The sequence below is a fragment of the Neodiprion fabricii genome, chromosome 6 (assembly GCF_021155785.1).
Source record: "Neodiprion fabricii isolate iyNeoFabr1 chromosome 6, iyNeoFabr1.1, whole genome shotgun sequence".
Lineage (NCBI taxonomy): Eukaryota > Metazoa > Arthropoda > Insecta > Hymenoptera > Diprionidae > Neodiprion > Neodiprion fabricii.
The window spans coordinates 29235247-29255172 of record NC_060244.1 but is presented as its reverse complement, the minus strand read 5'-3'; the positions used below and the strand labels follow the sequence as shown (position 1 = coordinate 29255172).

The 19926-nt window shown below is 45.2% G+C and overlaps 1 protein-coding gene and 1 long non-coding RNA gene across 4 annotated transcripts in view; one reads left to right on the top strand and one right to left on the bottom strand.

Moving 5' to 3' along the window:
- LOC124185620 (leishmanolysin-like peptidase) overlaps positions 1-19926 on the bottom strand; it is a 202398-nt gene that overhangs the window by 28045 nt on the left and 154427 nt on the right. For both annotated transcript variants that reach the window (XM_046576534.1, XM_046576535.1), the window contains exons 3-4: positions 15294-15324; positions 6023-6105 (exon numbers count right to left, since the gene is read on the bottom strand). In XM_046576534.1, coding sequence (XP_046432490.1) covers positions 6023-6105; positions 15294-15324 — 114 coding nt within the window. The remainder of the gene's footprint in view (positions 1-6022; positions 6106-15293; positions 15325-19926) is intronic.
- LOC124185627 overlaps positions 1-19926 on the top strand; it is a 170537-nt gene that overhangs the window by 19707 nt on the left and 130904 nt on the right. The gene's annotated exons all lie outside the window — the stretch shown is intronic.

Here is a 19926-nt window from a genome sequence, read left to right as displayed (position 1 = left end):
AATGGAAAAAAATCCCCGGGTCGTGTCGCATTATTTCAGGTTTTGCATATGCATGCAGGGATTGCAATAAAGCATCGAGTTTTTGCCCTGCGGTAACTCTCCGCGTTAAAACTCTGTGAGAAAAGCGACTCGTCGGAAAATTTACTGCCCTCTGAACCTGGCGGCGCGAGGCATTGCAGGTATCCGTTTAAATTCGCAGCTTGGTAAATTATTTAAAATTATTGTGCTAATCTGGGGATAAATGCGGGAAGCTTCACTCGTTAAACAATTATTAAACGGCGTCTCTGCCGTCGTCGCATTTCCCGGAGCTACGATTTATTAGTAGATTTGCGGGCGCGGTTCTCGAATTTGCGAGGTCGTTTTATGGGCTCCCACGCTGTCGCCCATTCCGCGACCATTAGATCTTTGAAAACGGTTAACGGGGGTCAAGAATGGCGGTGGTTTAACCCCTTCGCTGCATCCGGAATGTGGTAATAGTGTTTCGCATTGTTTCGCGACAATAATAACGTCCGTAACGGAGGCGAATATCAGCGTTACGAACAGCTCGCATCAAACTCCCGCTGTGCGGGCAACTTTATAAGAGGTTGACACGCGAGTGGAAAATTTGCGACAAATTAACCTTCAACTATTTAACCAAGAGTTTATTTCCCTTGCTTTTGCAAAATAAGGGAGGGAAAAATATTCGTTCGCTAATTTTTTACCTCCCTCGGGTAATTTAATATCCGTACCCGTTTAACGTACGGCGTTTGAGGAATTTCTCTAAACTATGTCGCAACTTCTTACTTGTCAGAAAAGAGCTTATCTCCTCTTGCGTGATAAAGCGCGATCCGCTTGCAATTTTACGCGGATAACACCTGTAGCAGGTAAAATTATTATATCTAGGTAGATTTTACAAGCTTCAGGATTTTCTACGAACAATTTTTGTTTTTAGTAAAAAGTTCAATCGAGCGCAAATCAACCTCCACCATTGTCTGCAAAGATCTTAGCTCTCAAAAAAGCGAGGACAAAAATTGTACACCACGCTTAATCGCATCAGGAGTGAAAAACAGGTCTAGTGTATAAGGCGATGGAATTCTTGAGAAGGATTAAGGATTCCACATAATTTCAAGAAGATAGATCTCGTCACGCCGACGATGTGGAATAATTAATGGTAGTCGGAGCGAGGGCGAGGCCGAGGGTGGGTTGAATATCTGGTACAAGGGTGGCGAGGGGGTCGGTTGGTTTGTATCAGTATAACCCATGCCGCGAATCTGTGGACACGGAGCAAACAGACGGTTTCGCAGTAAATGGTAGAGGGGAGATGCGACGGGCGGTTGGCTTGTTGTTTTTGGAACGAAGAATGGAAGCTGAAGGTGGATACGTTGTGAATTGAGGAGGTTATCAGACCGAAATAATACGACGGTGCTGAGAAGCTGGCTGTCGTCAACGTACGACGACAAGAAGTCGTACAAAGAGACGATTTCTCGTCTGCCACGAGAACCGAAAATGGGCGTTTACGAAATTCATTTTTAAAGTAAAAATAAGGTGATCGTATTGTAAATTGAAATGAACGGCTAAAGCAGTCGCGTATGCAAAACGTGCGCTGCAAAACTCTTCTCGAATGGAAATTCGGGAATTTTATAATCGCGAATTGAAACGTCGTTGAATTTCTCTCACATTTTGGAAGCCTTAAAATTCTACAAGTTCGTCAGGACTGCAGGCGGAATTTTAATTTTGCCGCACGGATATGTGGAGTTAACGTGAATTTCTGGACATCGGTTGAAACGTTTACAGGGTACAACACAGGAGGGTTACAAGGATTACAAATTCAACGCTTCACGCATATTCAATAGGCGGCACCGCGTATTCGAGGTGCAAAAAATCTCTCCCATCATCCGGGCGTTCCTCTTCACCTAAGTTTCGCCATTAAATCGACCCCTGCGAGAAGGCTAAGGTCCGCAAGAAATGACAACGACGACGAGAAGGAGGATGAAGCTGGTGTCCGTTGCCGTGAGGTACCTCATCCTTCAAACGAATTTCCACCACGCCGCGTTCAGCCTTCTACAACACGCGTCACAAGTCGATCGCTCAATTGCCCTCGACGGTGGGGAAAAAAAAATCACCCACTCGCAGCCCTGCACGAATCGTTCGAGGATAAAAGAAAGCTCCAAGAAATAAGCCACAGTTTGAATTCCACACTTCCTGGCTTTGTCATTTTACTTCACTGATCGTTTCGTTAATTCTTTCACCGAATTGTTGCAAGGCTGCGGATAAATGTAACGCTATATTTTCCGTTCTATTGCTGCGTGATCCCATTGGCGACGGCGAAATCGACTCGGTCAGCGTCGAAAACGAGTGAATGGAAGTGGCTCGAGGGCTGACCGCATTCGGACCGCTACTACTTGAGACCGCCGCGATAGAATTTGCGGTGGTTTCTATTCGCGTGACGGAGGTTTGAAAGTGGATGAGGCTCCTCTGCCGGTTTAGAAGAGATATCCGAGGGCCATTGTCGCGTCAAGGGTCGACGTCGCGACGCGAATTCACAGGCTCCGAGTGTTTTCCCCTCGGAATAAATTAGAAACGGTTTCCCCCGCAAGTGTTAATGAGCAGCGAGACCGGCGCGCATCCCTCGTACAAAAGAGGAGGCGACTCCGGTGCTACCGATACTCTGGCCGCTGCACGATTCGTTCGAAATCTAATGAATATTACATGAGAGGGAGAGCTTTTTCGGAACACCTTGAGATCTCCTCTTACGCATAACAAGCCCGAATCCTAAACTATACAGGTCCACGAATACTTGTGAACTGAAAAATCGAAAGTAAGGTGGAGAGGATGTCTGAAGAAGAATTCGAAGAATTGGTAAACCGAACGAACAGAATAACGTCGCAATTAACGATACTCGTAAAGTTCGCTTCAATTTCTTAGCGACCGCGTGAGAACCAAATTCCTCTAATCGTAATCAAACTTCCGCAACGTTTTGGTATAATCTAATAGGTTATGCATGCGATGCACCCAAGAAACGGTTGCAGCTAACCGACAGTGATCAGGAATTGGGACGTGCAGCGAAACGTCCGTAGAAGAGCAGCGGAAGCCAAGTTATATCCGTCTCCTAAGTCGGGAGAACAAGGGTCGATATGAGGCATCGTCCTTGCGCCTCGTCGTATTTCCACCCTGGAAACGCGTGTCTCACGGTTAGAGACGTGGCTGAAGCAGCGCTGATTCCAAGTCGGCGGCACGCCCGGAGCACCAAGGATCGACGGAACCGCGCAACGGTGTTTGCCGAAGAAGTTGGCACGGAGCCGAGCTCCGTATTCCTATTCCGGAGACGACGAGCTCTTCCAGCCCTCCGCCCCTCGTCCAACCGAATCAGGAATTAGGCACCGGATATTTCCTCTCCCGCGTCCCGTTTCTGCACTTCGAAGTCACCGACGCGACTCGGTTTTACACAGGAAGGATATTCCTCCCTGCGACACTTGAATGCGTAGAGGAATTTCATTAGTCGCTGAAAACGGTCCGCGATCCTCGACGGGAACCCTCGGGCTTCTTCGTTTCCTCATTCTCGCTCTTCGAGCTTTTTTTTTTTTTGTGAAAAAACGCCGGCGGATCGTATCGACGGATTCGTGCGAGGGAAGAGGCAAAATCGCGGTTTCGTCCATCTATTTTTGGAACGGTGAAGTTCACGCGAGTTTGGACAGTGCGATGAAAAAAAAGCGATCCTTGTACGAGCTTTTACGAGTCCGTGATTGTCGAGCGCGGTAAAAGCAGCATCGTCGGGTAAAATCATTTTCCGCTGCACAAAGTCGGATCCTTCCTGCGCTTCGTCTTCGGCTTGACGTCGTATTTTCATGCCACTAGAGCTTCTGTTACGCCCAATTTAAGAGGAGAACCTCTTCCGCCTCCGATTCCCCTCGAAAATAAACGCCCGCGATTCCGGGTGCTCGGGGATTCAAACTGTCACAGATTCTAAGCCCCGGTACCAAGGCACTTATAAGCCCCCCGCTGCCAAGATTCGCGCCTTTCCTACAAATTGGAGCCTGCGTGGACGACTCGAGTTCGTTGGCGAGAATGATTGGCGTTTTTTTTTTTTTTCTTTTTTTATTTTTCACGAATTCTTCGTTACCTTCCTGCAGGCAACGGTAAGGCAGGAGACGAATATCCCGGTTTCTTCAAAGGCAGTCGGGGTTAATTCGGAGAGAATGGGGTCCAACGTCTGATGCGACAATCTATAAACGAATGAGAGAGATCGGGAAAAGCGATCACAGTTTCATGCTCCAATAAATCGGAAATAACCTGACGAGGGTACGGGTATAAAATTGAAAGCCGATTGAAGCCGAAACCTCGTTTCATTGTCGACTTCTTCCTGTTTCTCAAAGCCTCCGATCCCCAAAGGATTCCTACAAAGTACAATGGTACTAACCCTTTCTGGATAAAATTCGACGATTTTACGATCTTACAACACACGCACTCGCCCAGACAAACGGGTTTTTATCCTACATCGGATTCACGCTTTAACGAAATCGCGTAAAACGGCTTTTCTACATCGCAAATAAAGTTTTTCTGTCTTTTTTGTTTTTCTTTTTAATTCACCGTTTCATTCAGCAACGAAACGTTTGATCACGAAACATCACCCGGCGCATGAAACAAATTGGTTTGAAATTTCGTATCGAAACACCGGGAATTGGCAAAGTCCGATCGTTCGACCTTAAATTTACAATCCTGATATTAAATTTCTCTTCTTCTGCCAAGTCTGCACAAGAACAAATGACGGTGGAATCTGTTTCCTTTCACTCGACGCGATGGAAAAATTCATCCGTGCAGAGTACGATATTACATTACAGGTAAAACGTGTATCTATCCGAAAAGTAACAATTTGAAAAATGAACAGGTATCGTCGGCCAATTATTATCGGACGTTAATGAATGAAAATTATGCATGTTACAAAACGGTACAAAATACAATTAAGCTCTTTGTCTTCGACCCGCGGAATTTAGGTATAAGGGTCAGAGGCAAGATCTGCAGCGTGAGATAAAGGCTTATCGAGCGAGATAATCCAAAGTTTGAATGACGCGAATTAATTCGAGTCGGTCCCAGCGGAGCGCGGCAGTCGGGGTCGATCACTGTCGCGGCGGTGCGGAAAAAAGAGAAAGAAAAGAGGAAAATAAACGACAGAGATTTGCATAGAACATCACCGACGGTGTACATCGGAACCCCTTCCTTGCTCTCCGGTGGCACCCGGAGAGCAGTCAGAGCCGCGGCAAGACTCCCGCAATAAATCAAGCCCTGACAACGCAAATACAAATCTCCGCTATATGCATAATCGCATGCTGCTGCGGCGAGAGAGAGAGAGAGGGGGTGGGGGAGAGAGAGAAAGAGAGATTTCGCCCCAGATGCAAACACCCTCTTCTCGTTCTCCTCGTACTCAACAGCCGTTCCGCGATAAATCTTTACCCGCGTTACTCGTGCTAATCACTCAAACATCTGTACGCGTATTCTACACGGACTATGAATTCAAATTGCAAATTAACCGCCAGTTTTCAGAGAAAATTTTTCATTCGGACACATCGTTTTTTTTTTTCTTGTAATAACTTTTCTTGTTTTCTTTACTTTCTTGGCCGGTATTTCTAATCATTCAACAAGGATATCTACACCGTCTGAAAATGAGTCCGAGACTTATTTCCTTTGTATAATGTAACTGGTTTCGACAAGTTTCGATTTCACTCGCGAGTTGATAAAACGTTGGCCAGACGCGAATAGTATAGCTCGATTTTTCAGGGAATACTTCCAGCTGTTTCCGACTGTCAGAGATAGAATCGAGACGATGCAAACACGCGATCTTGTGGCAACGAGTAGTTTTTGGGCATCAGGGCGATTCATCGACGATTATTTTCTGACCGCTCGCGGTTGTTTTCGAGACGCAGCATGATGACTCCAAATTGTTAATTAAAGTTGCTACCAGTAAGGAATTCATGCACGGGATATCAATTTGTGATTAATATCGCACGATTCTGTAATAACGATAAATAAAGTGGACATTACAACTTACCGATTTAGACGAATCGTGTTTTTCGTCTCTCGGACCATCAGCGCTCTTTCCCAAAAATGGACGGCCTCGGGAAGAATGGTGTTCTGAAATGAGAAGACGATTTACGAGACTATTATTATTATTATTGTTGTTGTTATTTTTATTGTTGTTGATATTATTATCATCATGCCTGCACCTGACAATCAGTTTGGTTGACAGTTTTTTTCCCCACAATTCTATACAAGAGAAAATCTAACCTAATCATATTAAGTGCAAGAATTACGCGTGCTTCGTTGATTCAAAATTCTGCCATGGACCCGCCTATTTATGTAATATACACACACATAATAACGTATTCACGTGTATAATAATACTGAGAGAGAAAATAAAAATTCGTGTTCACAAAAGCGGAGCGGATAACTCGCGACACGCGATCCAGTCGAGCTCATGCCTAGCTAACTGAGGCTCGTAAAGCAGCGTTATAAGCAGAGGTAGGTACCTTATACGCATTGTTCAACGCGAAGATGAAACGAGTAAAAAAAAAGAAATAAGAAAAAGGAAAGAAAACGTCCGAATAACAAGCGTAGTAAGGTAACGATAAAACAAAAGTAAAATAAATATAAAAAAATTCGATGCAATTACTCGCCTTGGCAGTTACGCTGTATCTACAATACCATGGTCAAATAAGACGCGTCACGCGATCATCACGGTTCAAATTACACCGGCATTTTGTCTCGGTGTCTCGGAGACCGAGTGTCACTTCGAATTCTACTTGAAAGGGTCGTGGACGTAATTCGGTAGGACAGCTGCACGCGGAATATCACAAACTGATTAGACGATTTGACAAATGTTGTATGGTCGAAGCTTCTTCGATTCGAAGTTACTTCGGATTTTCGTATTGGTTTCAATGATACAGGATGGGAGTTCTTGGTCTGTTATGAGTTTGAATGATAACTGACAATGATTGAGCTTTCGAATCGTAATATCATTTATTAGCTCATATGGGAAAAGCCTGAGGCATAAAAACCCATGACGTTACAACGATCTTATTTTACATGTATTATCGTTACGTGTATGTCCTATCTTTACATGACGTCAAATCGGTCTGATGAAAACGTACGTCGTTCGTTTGACTCACACCATCGGAATCTCGCGTATATGATACGTTGTTTTTCGCATTAATTTCGTGTATCTGTACCGGGGGATCTTGAGCCGTTGCCGTTCTCTCGAACTCTGTGACAAGAACTGTTTTCGTCAACCTCGTTAGGTTGGATGTGTATCGGCCTTAGGCCTTATCGTGAACGTGTTTTCCGAAGCGAGTCGTTCTGACGACTGCTACAAATTCGGGCGCGCGTCTTCTCACTTATCCGCGAAAATCTGACACCAGTGCTGCCACGAGTCGATGAAGCGCGGCGATCTCGAGAAACTAGGATGGCGCGATATCCAACGAACTTCAGTCACCAAACAAATGTCATATGCTCGATAAATATTTTACTCCGGATTTCCGGAGTGACGTATTCTGCATGAAAATTTTGGTCTGTGTCTTTGATTATTGTTATGGGTACGAATATTTTGTCAACTTTTTCAAAGTACTCGATCTGCAGATTGTTTTATTTTTATTTCTTTAGCGTGAATCGTAATCTTAAAAAATTAAAATCGTTTGAAATATAGTGTCTTAATTACATTTCCATACGGTGAATGAGTGATGGGATATTCACGAAAAAACATGTGAAAACGAGAGAGCATCCTACCTACGTCCATTTATTTATTTATTTTATTTTTTTTTTACTATAAGGCGTGAACAAACGGTTATTATAAGGTTTTCACTCGCAGGTTCGAAGACTCTGTTATTGTTAATAGCGGGCTAATGAGCCGTGTTCGTGATTAAAATGGAAACCGTTGGAAAGCTACGTTATTGCTGATAGTCGTCGTAACAACGTTCTTCGAGATTAGAAGACGCCGGTGACGATAATTAAACGATATAGCAATCGGTTAACAATAAAGTTTGAGAAATTCGAAAGCGCGATATTGCTAATTTCAACGCCACCCTTGAAGCAAATCACTCTGTGTTTTTCACGGGTTCAAATTTTGTCTTCCATACATTTTTTTTTGACAAGTTCCAATTCTTTCGGAAAATTAGGAAAACGGAAAAACAGTTCCTTTTTTTCTTTCTCTGCCGACCGAGATTTGCTACTTGCAAATTGGTTCCATTATCGTGCCGTTTTACTTGAGAGGAAAAAAACGTTATTATTTCGTTTTTTGTTTTGTTCCCTCAGCCGGGGTTGAAGGATAGACATATATATATATATACACACACGCACATCCGCATAGGAAGGGCGCGTTGTATCGATTTATTCAGGAAGGAAATCTAGCGTAACAGGCCGCAAAATACCTCTAAACATCCTTTTTGCGGGTTCCCGCGGTATTTCGCCCCCGAATCGAACCCCTTATCCATCACATTTCCATTCAACTGCCCGGCTCGAGGTCCTGATCCTTCACACATGCTTAGCCGGATGTGTACCCCGTATATCGCGGCAAAAGAACGCTTTTTATCCCTTCCCAGGGTGGGCGGTTGTTGTGTGGACGACGTGCACGTGGATCGAGATACCCCTTGAATAATACACCGACGGAAATATTCCCACCGTTCAAGGTGTACACGATACGGAGAAAATATTTACACCCCAAAGGGATCGGAGATGAGATATTGTACCGAATCGCAACGCCTCGAGGAAACGGATCCACGTAAATGTGTATTCAATTTTTTCGTTTCTTCGCACCTTACATTACAACTTTTGGTTAAAGCTTCTTTCGTATCGTTTCACATATGTAATGCAAATATCGTGCAATAATTATTTCATAACTCTATCCAACAGTCCTCTGAATATGTACAATTTCATTCTATTTAAAAGATAAATCAGATTTTGCCACGTTTATATCTCATTTGCGCTTTCAATTATCGCTGAGCGCTCTCGAAATCGAATTAATTTCCGCAATTAACGAGAGCCGTGAATATCGGAGGTATTTCGTCGGGAGAGAAACTGGAAATAAGCATATTATATCGGATGAAAAGAAGAGCTTAAGGAGACGAGTATGAAGGCAGGAACGCGGATTCGTGAGGAGTGATGGAAAATCAAAGAGCGCGAGAGACGCTCGAGCAGCGAAATAACCAAAGGAGCGAAAATTCAATTAGGAATCAAAATACACGGGCGTAGTACGTAACAATAAAAGCTCACCGGTTTCTCCGTTAAGCTGCCGGTGCAGCAGCCATGCGGTGCAACTGCGCGTTTGTACTTTACTCCCTTCTCGGGCCCGTTCCAATTTATTCGCTTAATTACCTAAAGGGTCACGCAACGTCGTCCGTCTTCTCTCTTTACACTATACCGGGGAAAATCATGCGAGTGGCAAAATTCTATTTACAGAGTCTGCAATTTCATGACAAATTCGCCTTAGACTCGGAAAATCCCGAAAAACTTGACCACCGTACGCAGAAAATCACCACAGAAAAGTTCAAATAGGCAAATTGGTTTAAAAATATGCATGTCTTGCTGACCTGATAATCAAACATCAAAAACATGTATATTAAATGAAAACGACAAGAATCATCTTTCCGATTATCTTGTTGCAAAATATTCCGATGCAGCCAAGAAAATGATAAAAACATATTTAGAATATGGAAAATAATTACTTATCAGATCCAATTTCGGTTTTCCCATCACCAATGTTAACAACATTCATTCGTTTCAAACATTCAACTACAACTTCAATCTCTAGCTCCGCTCGTTCCGATATCTATCGGCGGATATAATGGACCTTGTGACAACTAGGTCCCGTCTCCCCTTTATTAAAAAGATTCCTAGAATATTAGTTTCCTGTCATCGCTTTCACGTCCATTACAATAATTACATCGTTTCCCAGATTTTCTCGGCGCCGCGTTCCATCTCAATATCCTCGAATCCAAGGGCGCTCCTTTATTATCTCCAACTTTAGCCCGTTCATTTGTCCGACTTCGGTCCATCATCGGTTGCGAGGACGAAGGAAAGGAAGGCGGCGCCTCGTCCGTCACAATATCCCGTAACTCCTTTCGGGTTATCAGCTCCCCGAAGAAGCGGCCGCTTTCTTTTCGCTTTCTCGCTTCCTTTCAGCTTCCACATTTCTCGTCCCTGGCCGCCGGCTCGAAAGAGAGGCGCGTATAATTTCGGGTGCTTGAGAGTTTCGAATTTCCTCGTAGACGCGAAAAGGGTCGAGGTTTGTGTCGCGCGGATTTAATTTCTCCGAACGAAATCCTTTCACCCAAAGTGCCGGGGAGAGAGGAGAAAGAATTCACTCTTTTTCGAGCGCAAATGAATGACGGGGACAAAAAGCTTCTCGCAGCTCGTAAGCGACGCCGATTGAACGATTTGAAACAACCCGAGGAGGAAGATTTACCGCCCGCTTCGAGGCAAAACGCCCTTCTCGAATTGCGAATAACCCCGGCAGAATTTGAGCTTGCGCGTGCTTCTATCAGAGACAAAGAATCGCGTTCGCGATTTCAATCCCCGTGACGAAAAGTAGAGGTAAAAATAAAACGTCGAAGAAACAAAGAACGAAATTTGAATTTTCGATTCTGCCATAAGCACAAGGCTACGAAGCAAACCCCGGGCAAAAATACCAGAGAAACTTCGACGCGCTAAGACGGCTATTTCAGCACGATTTCTGCCTCCCCGACGGTCGTTCATATTAAATGTAAATTCAGTCGCATTTAAATTTCAGATGTAATTAGATTCATTTGCTGCTGCAGAGGATGCGGCTGTTGAACGAGACGAGACGATAGAGGGGGAGGAATTAAGAGAAGCACGAATATACACGGTGTCGGTAATACAAGCGAAAAAAATCGGGAAAAATCCCTATGCCGGCGAAATATATTGTGCCTGAAGCTGCTAAGTAGAATTCGGTCTCCCGTCTAAATATAATAACAAGACTTGCAGGTATTTTAGATTTTCACCGAGGTTCCCGTGGAGCGAATTTACGGCTTGAACAACTGCAATTTTATTCATGAAGCGGGCGTTAGGCTTTAGATAACTAGCAGGTAATTTCAACAAAAGCCGTCTCGGGTGCTCCCTCGAATATATATGGCCGAAAGCGGGGAATGAGAAACCGTTTCGGGACAGTACAACGTGCACACGCTCCTGTACCTTCCTACCTCGAGGACACGCTTAGCACATCCTAGTGCCAATTGCTTCCGTTTTCCGCGAACGGTTTTTCGGCGTCCGATTAGAGGGATGAGGAGGACCATTTTCACTTTAGGAGAAAAAAATCAGAAATACGTAAATAAAGTTCCGAGAATTTTTTGCCAACGATTGTAAATAAAATATCAAACAGCGCAAGGCTTCGACGCAAATATGTAGAATTCAACACGAAGTGTGAGAGGGAGGGAGCAGATCGTTGTGCGCGGCGTGCGATTTATTCAAGAGTTGAGTAAAATTTTGAACTTTCCTCGTTACGCGGGGACGAAGCTACGTGGAATTCTAGCTCGAAATAAATCCTCTTATCTGGCGATGCAATTAGCTTGAAATAAATTCTGCGGTAAACGTGCTGCTGGGTTTTACCTTAGACTCGGCTGTTCGAAAACAACGACTCATTTCGACGCGTCGTTGTTATTGTCGATTGCGCAAAGAAAACCGGAATAACCGCAGCGGCAGCGGTTGAAATTAATCAACGTTTATACACGGATTGAGGTTTGTAGTTTTAATCCAAACGTTTCATAAGCCGTTGACAAGCTGTTACAGCTGTACCTGTAAAAGTCCGTCAAATCTCGTCTAAAAATTTATCACCCATTGTACGCAGCGTTAATTGCACAATAATCCCGACTCTTCAAGGCAATCCGCAAAGAGCCAAGCAGGCCAGCCGTTCGTTGCGGATAAAGTTTGATCCCCAAGTTCCGTACACTCTGTGCGTTTGATACTTCTTATCGAGAATCCGGCCGCCGCGCTCAACCGCCATAAAGTTTCGGTTCGTTTTATGCGCTCGTATGTTAATGTTATAACATCCCACCCAGCTAAACGAATTCACGGGAGTTAAGCCGTTAATTACACTTCACGCCTGCGGGACAAAATTCACTCCCACAGGTTTCACTATATTGACTAGGAAGCTTTTACGCTTCCGTCGACTCTCCATCCTTTCCTCCACTTGACGTTACGAAAGCTGTACGCTACGTAATTTTGGTATGCACACAAAGCCGTTTCATTACACTCTCTCGGCAGCTCGATGTTCGTTTAATCAAAAGCAAATTCCGTCGCGGGTTGAACAGCCCCACGTTCGATTTATTTCACCGGGTTAAGCACTTTCAATTCAGCTACAGATTTTCTAATCAATTCCATGAGAGCGCGAGCGACGTTTTCCGCAGTGAAATTCGAGTGGTCAAAAGCTGTAAATAGTTTCATTGATCAAAAGTTTCGTAGTTTGTATTTAGTCGTTGGATCACTGAGGCATCCGGCAACAAACCAACCGGCTTTCACCGCGTTCGTACAACTGCTGTACTTGGCCGTAAGTTTTCAATCAAGAGTCTCGGGATCCTTTGCAAATTCGCTGGCACGATTCTGGGAAAGCCAGGTCCAGCTTTGAAAGTGGCTTAGAAGAGCCTGCGGACTAATTACAGAAGCTCAGCCGTGGGAACAACCAAAGAGGGTGGCCGCAAAAGACGAACGTTAGAAAAGTCGATTCGCGTCCGCGGTCCTAAAATACGTTCGTGGTACATGTCGGATGTGTATCCGTAGCAAATACGTCGTCGTTCCGAGCTATCCTGGTAAAAATAACTTCCTTTTCCCCAAGGCTCGGCGCATAGGTGGTTTTACCGAGACGCCAGGCCGACTCTAAGCCAGCCCTAACTCTCACTTCAGTCCAGGATCTAGGGTAACCAAGGGAGATTTTCGGAGACCCAAACGGTTTACGTCGCGGTCGCGTTATACCTCTCGGGGGTCCTCGGAGGATTCCTGATAACATTTATTAAGAAGAACCTTCAGGGAACCGCCTCGTTAAACTCGCGTAACTATAAAGTTACGCTTCTTATACGGAGAAAGTGGGTTTACATGTTACGGCGGATTCACCGGGACGCTGTTATCCCTCCAATTTGCCGTCAGGTGTTTGCCGAAACTTGACGCAAGAAGACGAGTAAATCTGAGATGTGAAAATTAGGAAAACTTCCCCGAAACGCCCCGGATTTCAGCTTTCGCAAGACTCTAATTTTCGAACAATTTTCAAATGGTCGTTACACACTTTCAGGTATAGAGGTACAGCCGTGAAAAGCGAACCGCACGTGCGAGGAAAGAGAATAACGGCTCCAAGTGCAGTTTGAGAGTAACGCGGTTAACGGGTAGAAATGAATTTAAACGTCGTTGTTAGTTTCCCGGTAACGGGGTAGTATTAGCTTTTCTCACCCCACGAGCGAACGAACGGCGTGCAGGAAGCAGTTATACACACCGACCGGGCTCGCGATCCGGGGACCCGAGTTTTCGCCTTGATTGCAGCTAAAACTTGCAAGACTGAAGCACCGGTTGAATATTCTCTTCAGGTTCTTACACATGTACCGTGTATATTGCACATACGTGTCATACATGTGCCGCGGTGACGCGACGCTTTATCGCCGCAACTTTCCGCCCCCCTGATTCGAGCTGTGAGCGAAACTTGACCCGAGTAAAAGACTCACCCGGAGTGCAGTAAGCGGTAAAACGTATGAAAGAACGAAAGAAAGAAAGAAAGAAAAGAAAAGAAAAGCTAGGAAAATCTCTCGCGAAAATAAGGACGCCAGTTAGCGCGACCCCAAATCGAACTGGTCGAGGGCTTATCTTCGAAGTCAGTAAGGACCGGGAAAAGAGAACGTGCAGTTTTCACGCTGGAACGTTTTTCCCCGTTTTCACACGTAAGTCACGGGATAAGCCCGAGGCTGCGAAAACGGGCAGCTTTATCTGGCACTGGATCCAATATCTCGTGGTTTCGCAGACGAGATGTGACGTTGCCCGCGACGCTGCAGCGTGTCGGGTAAAACTTTGGGCGAAAAATTTGGGAGCAACGAAATCCGGGATCAACGCGTTAGCGGCGAAAAGGGGTTTCGATGGGCAAAGAAATGAAATTTCAGGCCCGCCAGTCAGGGTCGCGGACTCTGCAGCCTGGTTGGAGACGCCCGTCAGGTCCTTTCCTGCGCCTATGTTTCGACGTCCGCAAAACTTGCCCTCAGAGCCGAGGCCGAGTTAACTCGATGGGAGTGGGACGCCATTAGCGTTTCCTAAAAAACCCACGGGCGGGCTATTAGGCCAAAGCGCGAGGAGTCGAGGGCCTGAAAGGGTCAGCCCTGAGAGCACCCGTGGAATTTCACCGAGATACGAGTCGTTGCAGCGTTGACACTCCAACGGCTTTCGGGTGTTTGACGGACGGCTTTCCGGTCGTAGTTTTACTTTGTTAAATAATAATATAACTACCGCCTGTGTCCCGCGGATGGTGAGTTGAACAGCATCGATACTTGTACTGAAAAACAAACCATTCCGGAATAAAATCGAACGAATAATGTACAAATTTTCATCACTTTGATGCGGTTTGAAACGAAACATCGACGCGCTAGTTGAGCTTGATTGTAATTTCGATATTTGACTGTTCTAGCGTATTTTGTATAAATACTGAATTTCCGACCATCTCGTAATCAGATTGACGAAAAGTACTGATTTTCAACTCACCAGCCCGCTTGTTGAAGAAAGGCTCGCTTTCGAGTGGGTATTTATTCTTTTTCCGAGCCACGTTCTGCGAAATCGTGACATCGTTTCGAGTGCTTTTCGTCGAATTTGCAGAAAGGATCACAAGGACTTGAGTTGCCCGGCGGGTCGTTGTTGATTCCGTTTCGAAATCATACGAGTACCCACGTATACATACGTATCGCATACGTATACCTATACAAATACGTATCTTCCTGTTGATTCATCTGTCGGGAGATTTATCCAGGGTGAACCTGAACCCTAGTTTACACGGACCCAACCGTGCGGATGTTTTGATGCGGTGTGTAACGAGGGAGCAGTGCGTATGTTTGCTACGGTTGTTCAATTAATTTCACTGAACCGACCAGAAATTAGGAATAGTACGTAGGTAAAGGTGCTCGCGCTGTTATTCGCGTTCGCATGCACAGAGACAGCTCACACACGTCGAGTCGTGAACCAGCGAATGTAAGGTTCCCGGATAAATTTCCCGAACTTTGCATATTGCGTGCATCGCGTCGCCACAAGCACGGTGCACGAGGTACACTTGGCGTAGAGGATAATTGGTCGGCACTTACGTTTATCAGGTCCAACTTCTCGTCGTCCAGCCTGAAACACAGAGGAAAATTGTGTCGTTAGAAATTGACTTGAACATATACGTTGGGGATATCGTTACACGGGTTAGCATACATTGAAAGGATCTTGAGTAAGAAGAAAATTGTTTTCCGCAGCGGCAGAGAGGCTGCACCAGTCTGTCGAAATCTAATTTTCGAACTTGCGACTCGTCGTCGTCGTCGGCATCCTCAGCGAATCCAGGGAAAACTAATTTCCCAACTAGTTTTAGATCCAGGAATTTCTCAGCAGCGCAACAGTTACCCAGCTCAAAATTACTTCCCTAGTATCCAAAGCACCCACGGTGTGCACTTACTACTGTATTTCTGGAAGCCAAACGGTGCGTCCAAAACGCACAGAGTCCAGGTACCAGGTAACGCTCGTTAACTAAATGGAATGCCAAGACTTTGATCCTGGCGTGCCGTGCCCAAAAATCAAACCGCCATCCCGAGCCGATCCGTCCGAATCCCGCAATTCGACTAATCACCTGATCTGCAAATATTCGTTCAGGCCTCACCGATACTCGGTGTGTGTACAGCCAGTAAAGGACGGTCATTACCGTGCCGCAGTTTCAGAGAGTTTATCCACCTCTGTTTATATCCCTGAGCCCTTTGCCGCTGCTGCTGCTGCTGCTGCTGCCCGGTGTTTTGACAATGACTGGGAGCGGAACGTGGTAGACGTTATTGCCGGTTGTTTGCAGACCGTGACACGGACACGACTAAGTAATATCGTCAGGAACGGAGGCCAATAACGCAGCGGATCGTGGCTAAAAGCTCTGACGACGATTTCGTATTCCGTATGAACCAAGGTGCGTGAAAAGGCCTCGAGCTTTCGGGCTTGTTCGGGCGAATGGCTGCATTGTGTTCTTTGAAACTTTTCGGCAGCTTTTTTCTGCTGCGTGTGAGAGAAACTCGTGGATAAGATATCCGCGGTTCAAGATAGACAGACGGAGGGAGACGAGAGAGAGAGAGAGAGAGAGAAAGCGACACGGAGGAAACTATCTCTGGAGGTAACGATCTCCAAGTGCATTTCGAGAGACGGAAATTCGTCAGCAGTTTCGCTACCTCGGCATGCTGGCTCACCAAGTCGAAGTTCGAGCTTGTTGCCAGTCTTGGAGAGAAGTTTGCTACCTTAATTATTGCTTGAACCTTGAGACTTGTGTACAGTGGCTTTGCTCTTCTCTCTCACTACCGCCTGACAAGTCAACACTTGCTCTCGACGAACGTCTCGCAAACTTTTTGCATTATTCGTTTACACCTCACGTACGTTGTTATTCCACTGCAGCATGTGCGTTATCGTTTAGCAAAAAATGCCAAATTCTGTTATCTTTGAATAATTTTCGCGATTATTAAGAAACTTTTTACATGCAAATATGATATATTTCGATTAGTCAAATTCATTTTCCAGTCACAACTCTTGTACCGTGTCGCTTTTACTTGCATCTTCGCTTCTCCGAAACGTTAAGTTATTTGAAACGGAGAATCTACTTCAACTTCGCAACGTAAGACGCAGATTATTTTCTACGTATTATAACCATAATGAATTTGAAACACAATTAACTGAAATTCATCCGTTACTCTCTGACATTTTGATGAGCGTGTGATTAACCGTAAAGAGGCTTGAGCTTTTTCGTACGAAAAGAGAAGACGAAAAATTATCAAAGGCTAGAAATCCGTAAAAATGTCCAGCATCGATAGAAAAACTAATGCAAAAATATACTTCAAGGGCGTCACTCTCATACGAGTATGACCATGAATAATGCGACCGGCAGTTACGTGGATAAAGTTAAAAATGCAGTTTTAATGTAGCGACATTACAAACGAGCTAAATTTCGTCGCTGTCAAAGTGTGAAAAAGAATTTTCTTTTACGCCGATGATACATACAGATTAACACACGAGTCAGGTTAATAATTTATTCCGTATAATCAAGACTGCGTTACTGCTCACTTTAGTATTAAAATACAATCGACGTGATAGTTGCCGCGTAAATATCACACAACGTTGCACACGTCTCGCTTTAATGACCACTCTGAATATTCAATAGCAATGAATATGCGCGTTGCCGAGCATGAGTCTACTCGAAACAAATTTCTGCGAGGCATAGACAGATTTCAAAATCCAGAGCAAAGCTACTCTCTGTACTGCGGGAGAAATTTTTAGTTCCGGTTACCGCTCAGTCCTTAACCGGTGCATATTAGTCAAGACGGTAAATTAGCGAGAAACGTGAAAGAAAGAAAACTGGACACGGATTTAACGTCGTGAAAAAAATGTCCAAACTAATTTTTCTCCGTTTAAAAGTTCTCCCATCATCCCTAATCATCCTATCGACGACTTCTTCTCCGTTCTTATCGTTATTTCTTTCCCTCTTCCTTTCGCCCGGTCAACTTCACGAGCAACGAGCGTCGAAAATACGTGTATTTCTCCACTGCAGTTTTCATTTGTCCCGGCAAAAAAAGAGAGGCTAAAAATTGAAGCAAAACGCGAGTTCCGTCTCCGGAAATTCGTTCGCTATCCGGCCCAGGAAACGGCAGCAGATATACTCGGCGGTAGTTTTGCAAAACGCAGTGGAACCTCGACGAACGAGACACATGCGGGACGTGAGACACAGTTTTGCACGGATTAACAGGCAGACGGTGCTCCGTCGTAGGTGTTGCAGGAAAGATCCCGGCATGCAACGGGCACACACGCACACACACCGTGTACGAACTCGTGGAATATTCAAGTATTCTCGCTTCCGCCGCGCGGGCGGAAAAAAGCGGCACTTAACCACGCGCCAGCACTTCAGCGGATTTTGAATTTTTTCTTATTTTACCTCATTTTGCCTTTCATTCTTCCATTAATAACTCGCTCAATTTTATACTCTACGAACTTTCTTCTGTCGATCATTTTTTACCCGGTGTATCTATAATTGAATCGCGAGAAGTTGTAATTGACTAACATTTAACAACTCATCGGGCGTAAGACCAAAGTTTAAATCGGGCCAATTTTGCGGGGAATCATTTTTTTCAACCTCCACAAATTATTTCCAACGATCGCGTTACCCGGAAGGGGATCGGCTTCTCGGTTGCCGCTTTTATCGCGATCACCGTTAATTGCCCGATTTGGTATTAATCCCAGACCCCGCCCATATTTTCCGGGCGTTCCGATCAAGTTTGAAGGGGCAGAGGTGGGCGGGAAATAATCGCGGAGCCGAGCGATATTGGCAAACAATAAATACAGACACGGGGCGTTTATCAACGCGTTTTAGCTGTTTTCCGGCTCCATTTTTTCGTCAAATTTATTTCATCGTCGATGAATCGTTGGTTCGTTTTTCAGGTGAGGTGTCGGTTTCGAGTTGCGCTACCCCGCGACACCACCGCCACAGTGCATCGACGGTTGATAATTTTTCATTATTTTTATTATAGTCGAGAAGCGGAAGAGAAGTTTAAATGGGAAAAGTTGGGTGCCAGTGGGTATTACGCTTTTGCGCAAAATGAGTATACGAGTACAAAGTTTCAGCTGAGAATCAACGGAGCCAATCGAATCTTCGGTCTATACGATTTTCCCCGCGATATCGGTGAGAGGCATCGAGACGTCTTCCGTTTCCCGACGCCCGGAGCCACCCTACGATCACCCCTTGCTAAAAATTGCCGGACTTTTACATCCCCGGACAACGCATATGTATCGTTGCTACAATTGATGTAATATATATGAGAAGCCGAATGCCGCATTTTTTATTAAAAATAAAAAGAAATGGATTATAGTCAAAGGTAGAGTCTGCGGGAGTAGAATTCTTTCATGAATTTCTTCATCCGGGTTTCAACAAAGACGTGGAAAAGAAAGAAGGAACGGACGGACGGAGTCTGAGTTGCCTTGCAGGAATTGCAAACAACCGCGACAAGTACTTGCGGGTAAGGAGAGAAGGGGATGCAGGAAACCGGAAGTCGGAAGACGGAACGGAAGGGGAGCCGGAAGACCGAGAGAAAGGAGAGACCCGCTGGTTACGAGTTCGAGAAGCGCAAGGCACTCGAATAAGACGAATAAGACGAGAGTAACGCGGGAAGAGAGACGGAGGATTACCAAGCTTTGAAATTACGACAAAAGCGAGTAATCTCGAAAGTAAGTTACCGCCGCGCCGCCTCTATACACACTATTTGCACAGAGCCATTATTTTCCCCCTGAGGATCCGTGATTCCCTCCGACCGCGCTACAGGGTGCAGCCTAAACTCACCCCGCTTCAAAATGGAGCAACGCGCATCACGAGGCGTATAATATAACCTCATTCCGCTAACGATATTTCCCTAAAGACATCGCAGACACTTGAGATGAAATACGAGCACGGAGTGACGTTGAGCACCATGGCCGAGCGACCGGAGAGAGGATTTTGATAGCACGTGGACCTGGATCGAGTCTCGATTGAATCTCGCCTTCCGAGCCGCGAAGACTTTACGGGACTTCGAGAAGAAGGCGGCTTCGCCGAATAATTGATTGCCAGGGCTGTCGACTCGGCCTGACTTCAGGGTCGTTAATATGTCTCGGAACAATGGGAGGAAACCTTTCGTAGATTTCGGATCCCCGTACCCGGAGTTGCCGGACAATCGAATTTTGGTCCTATGGCAA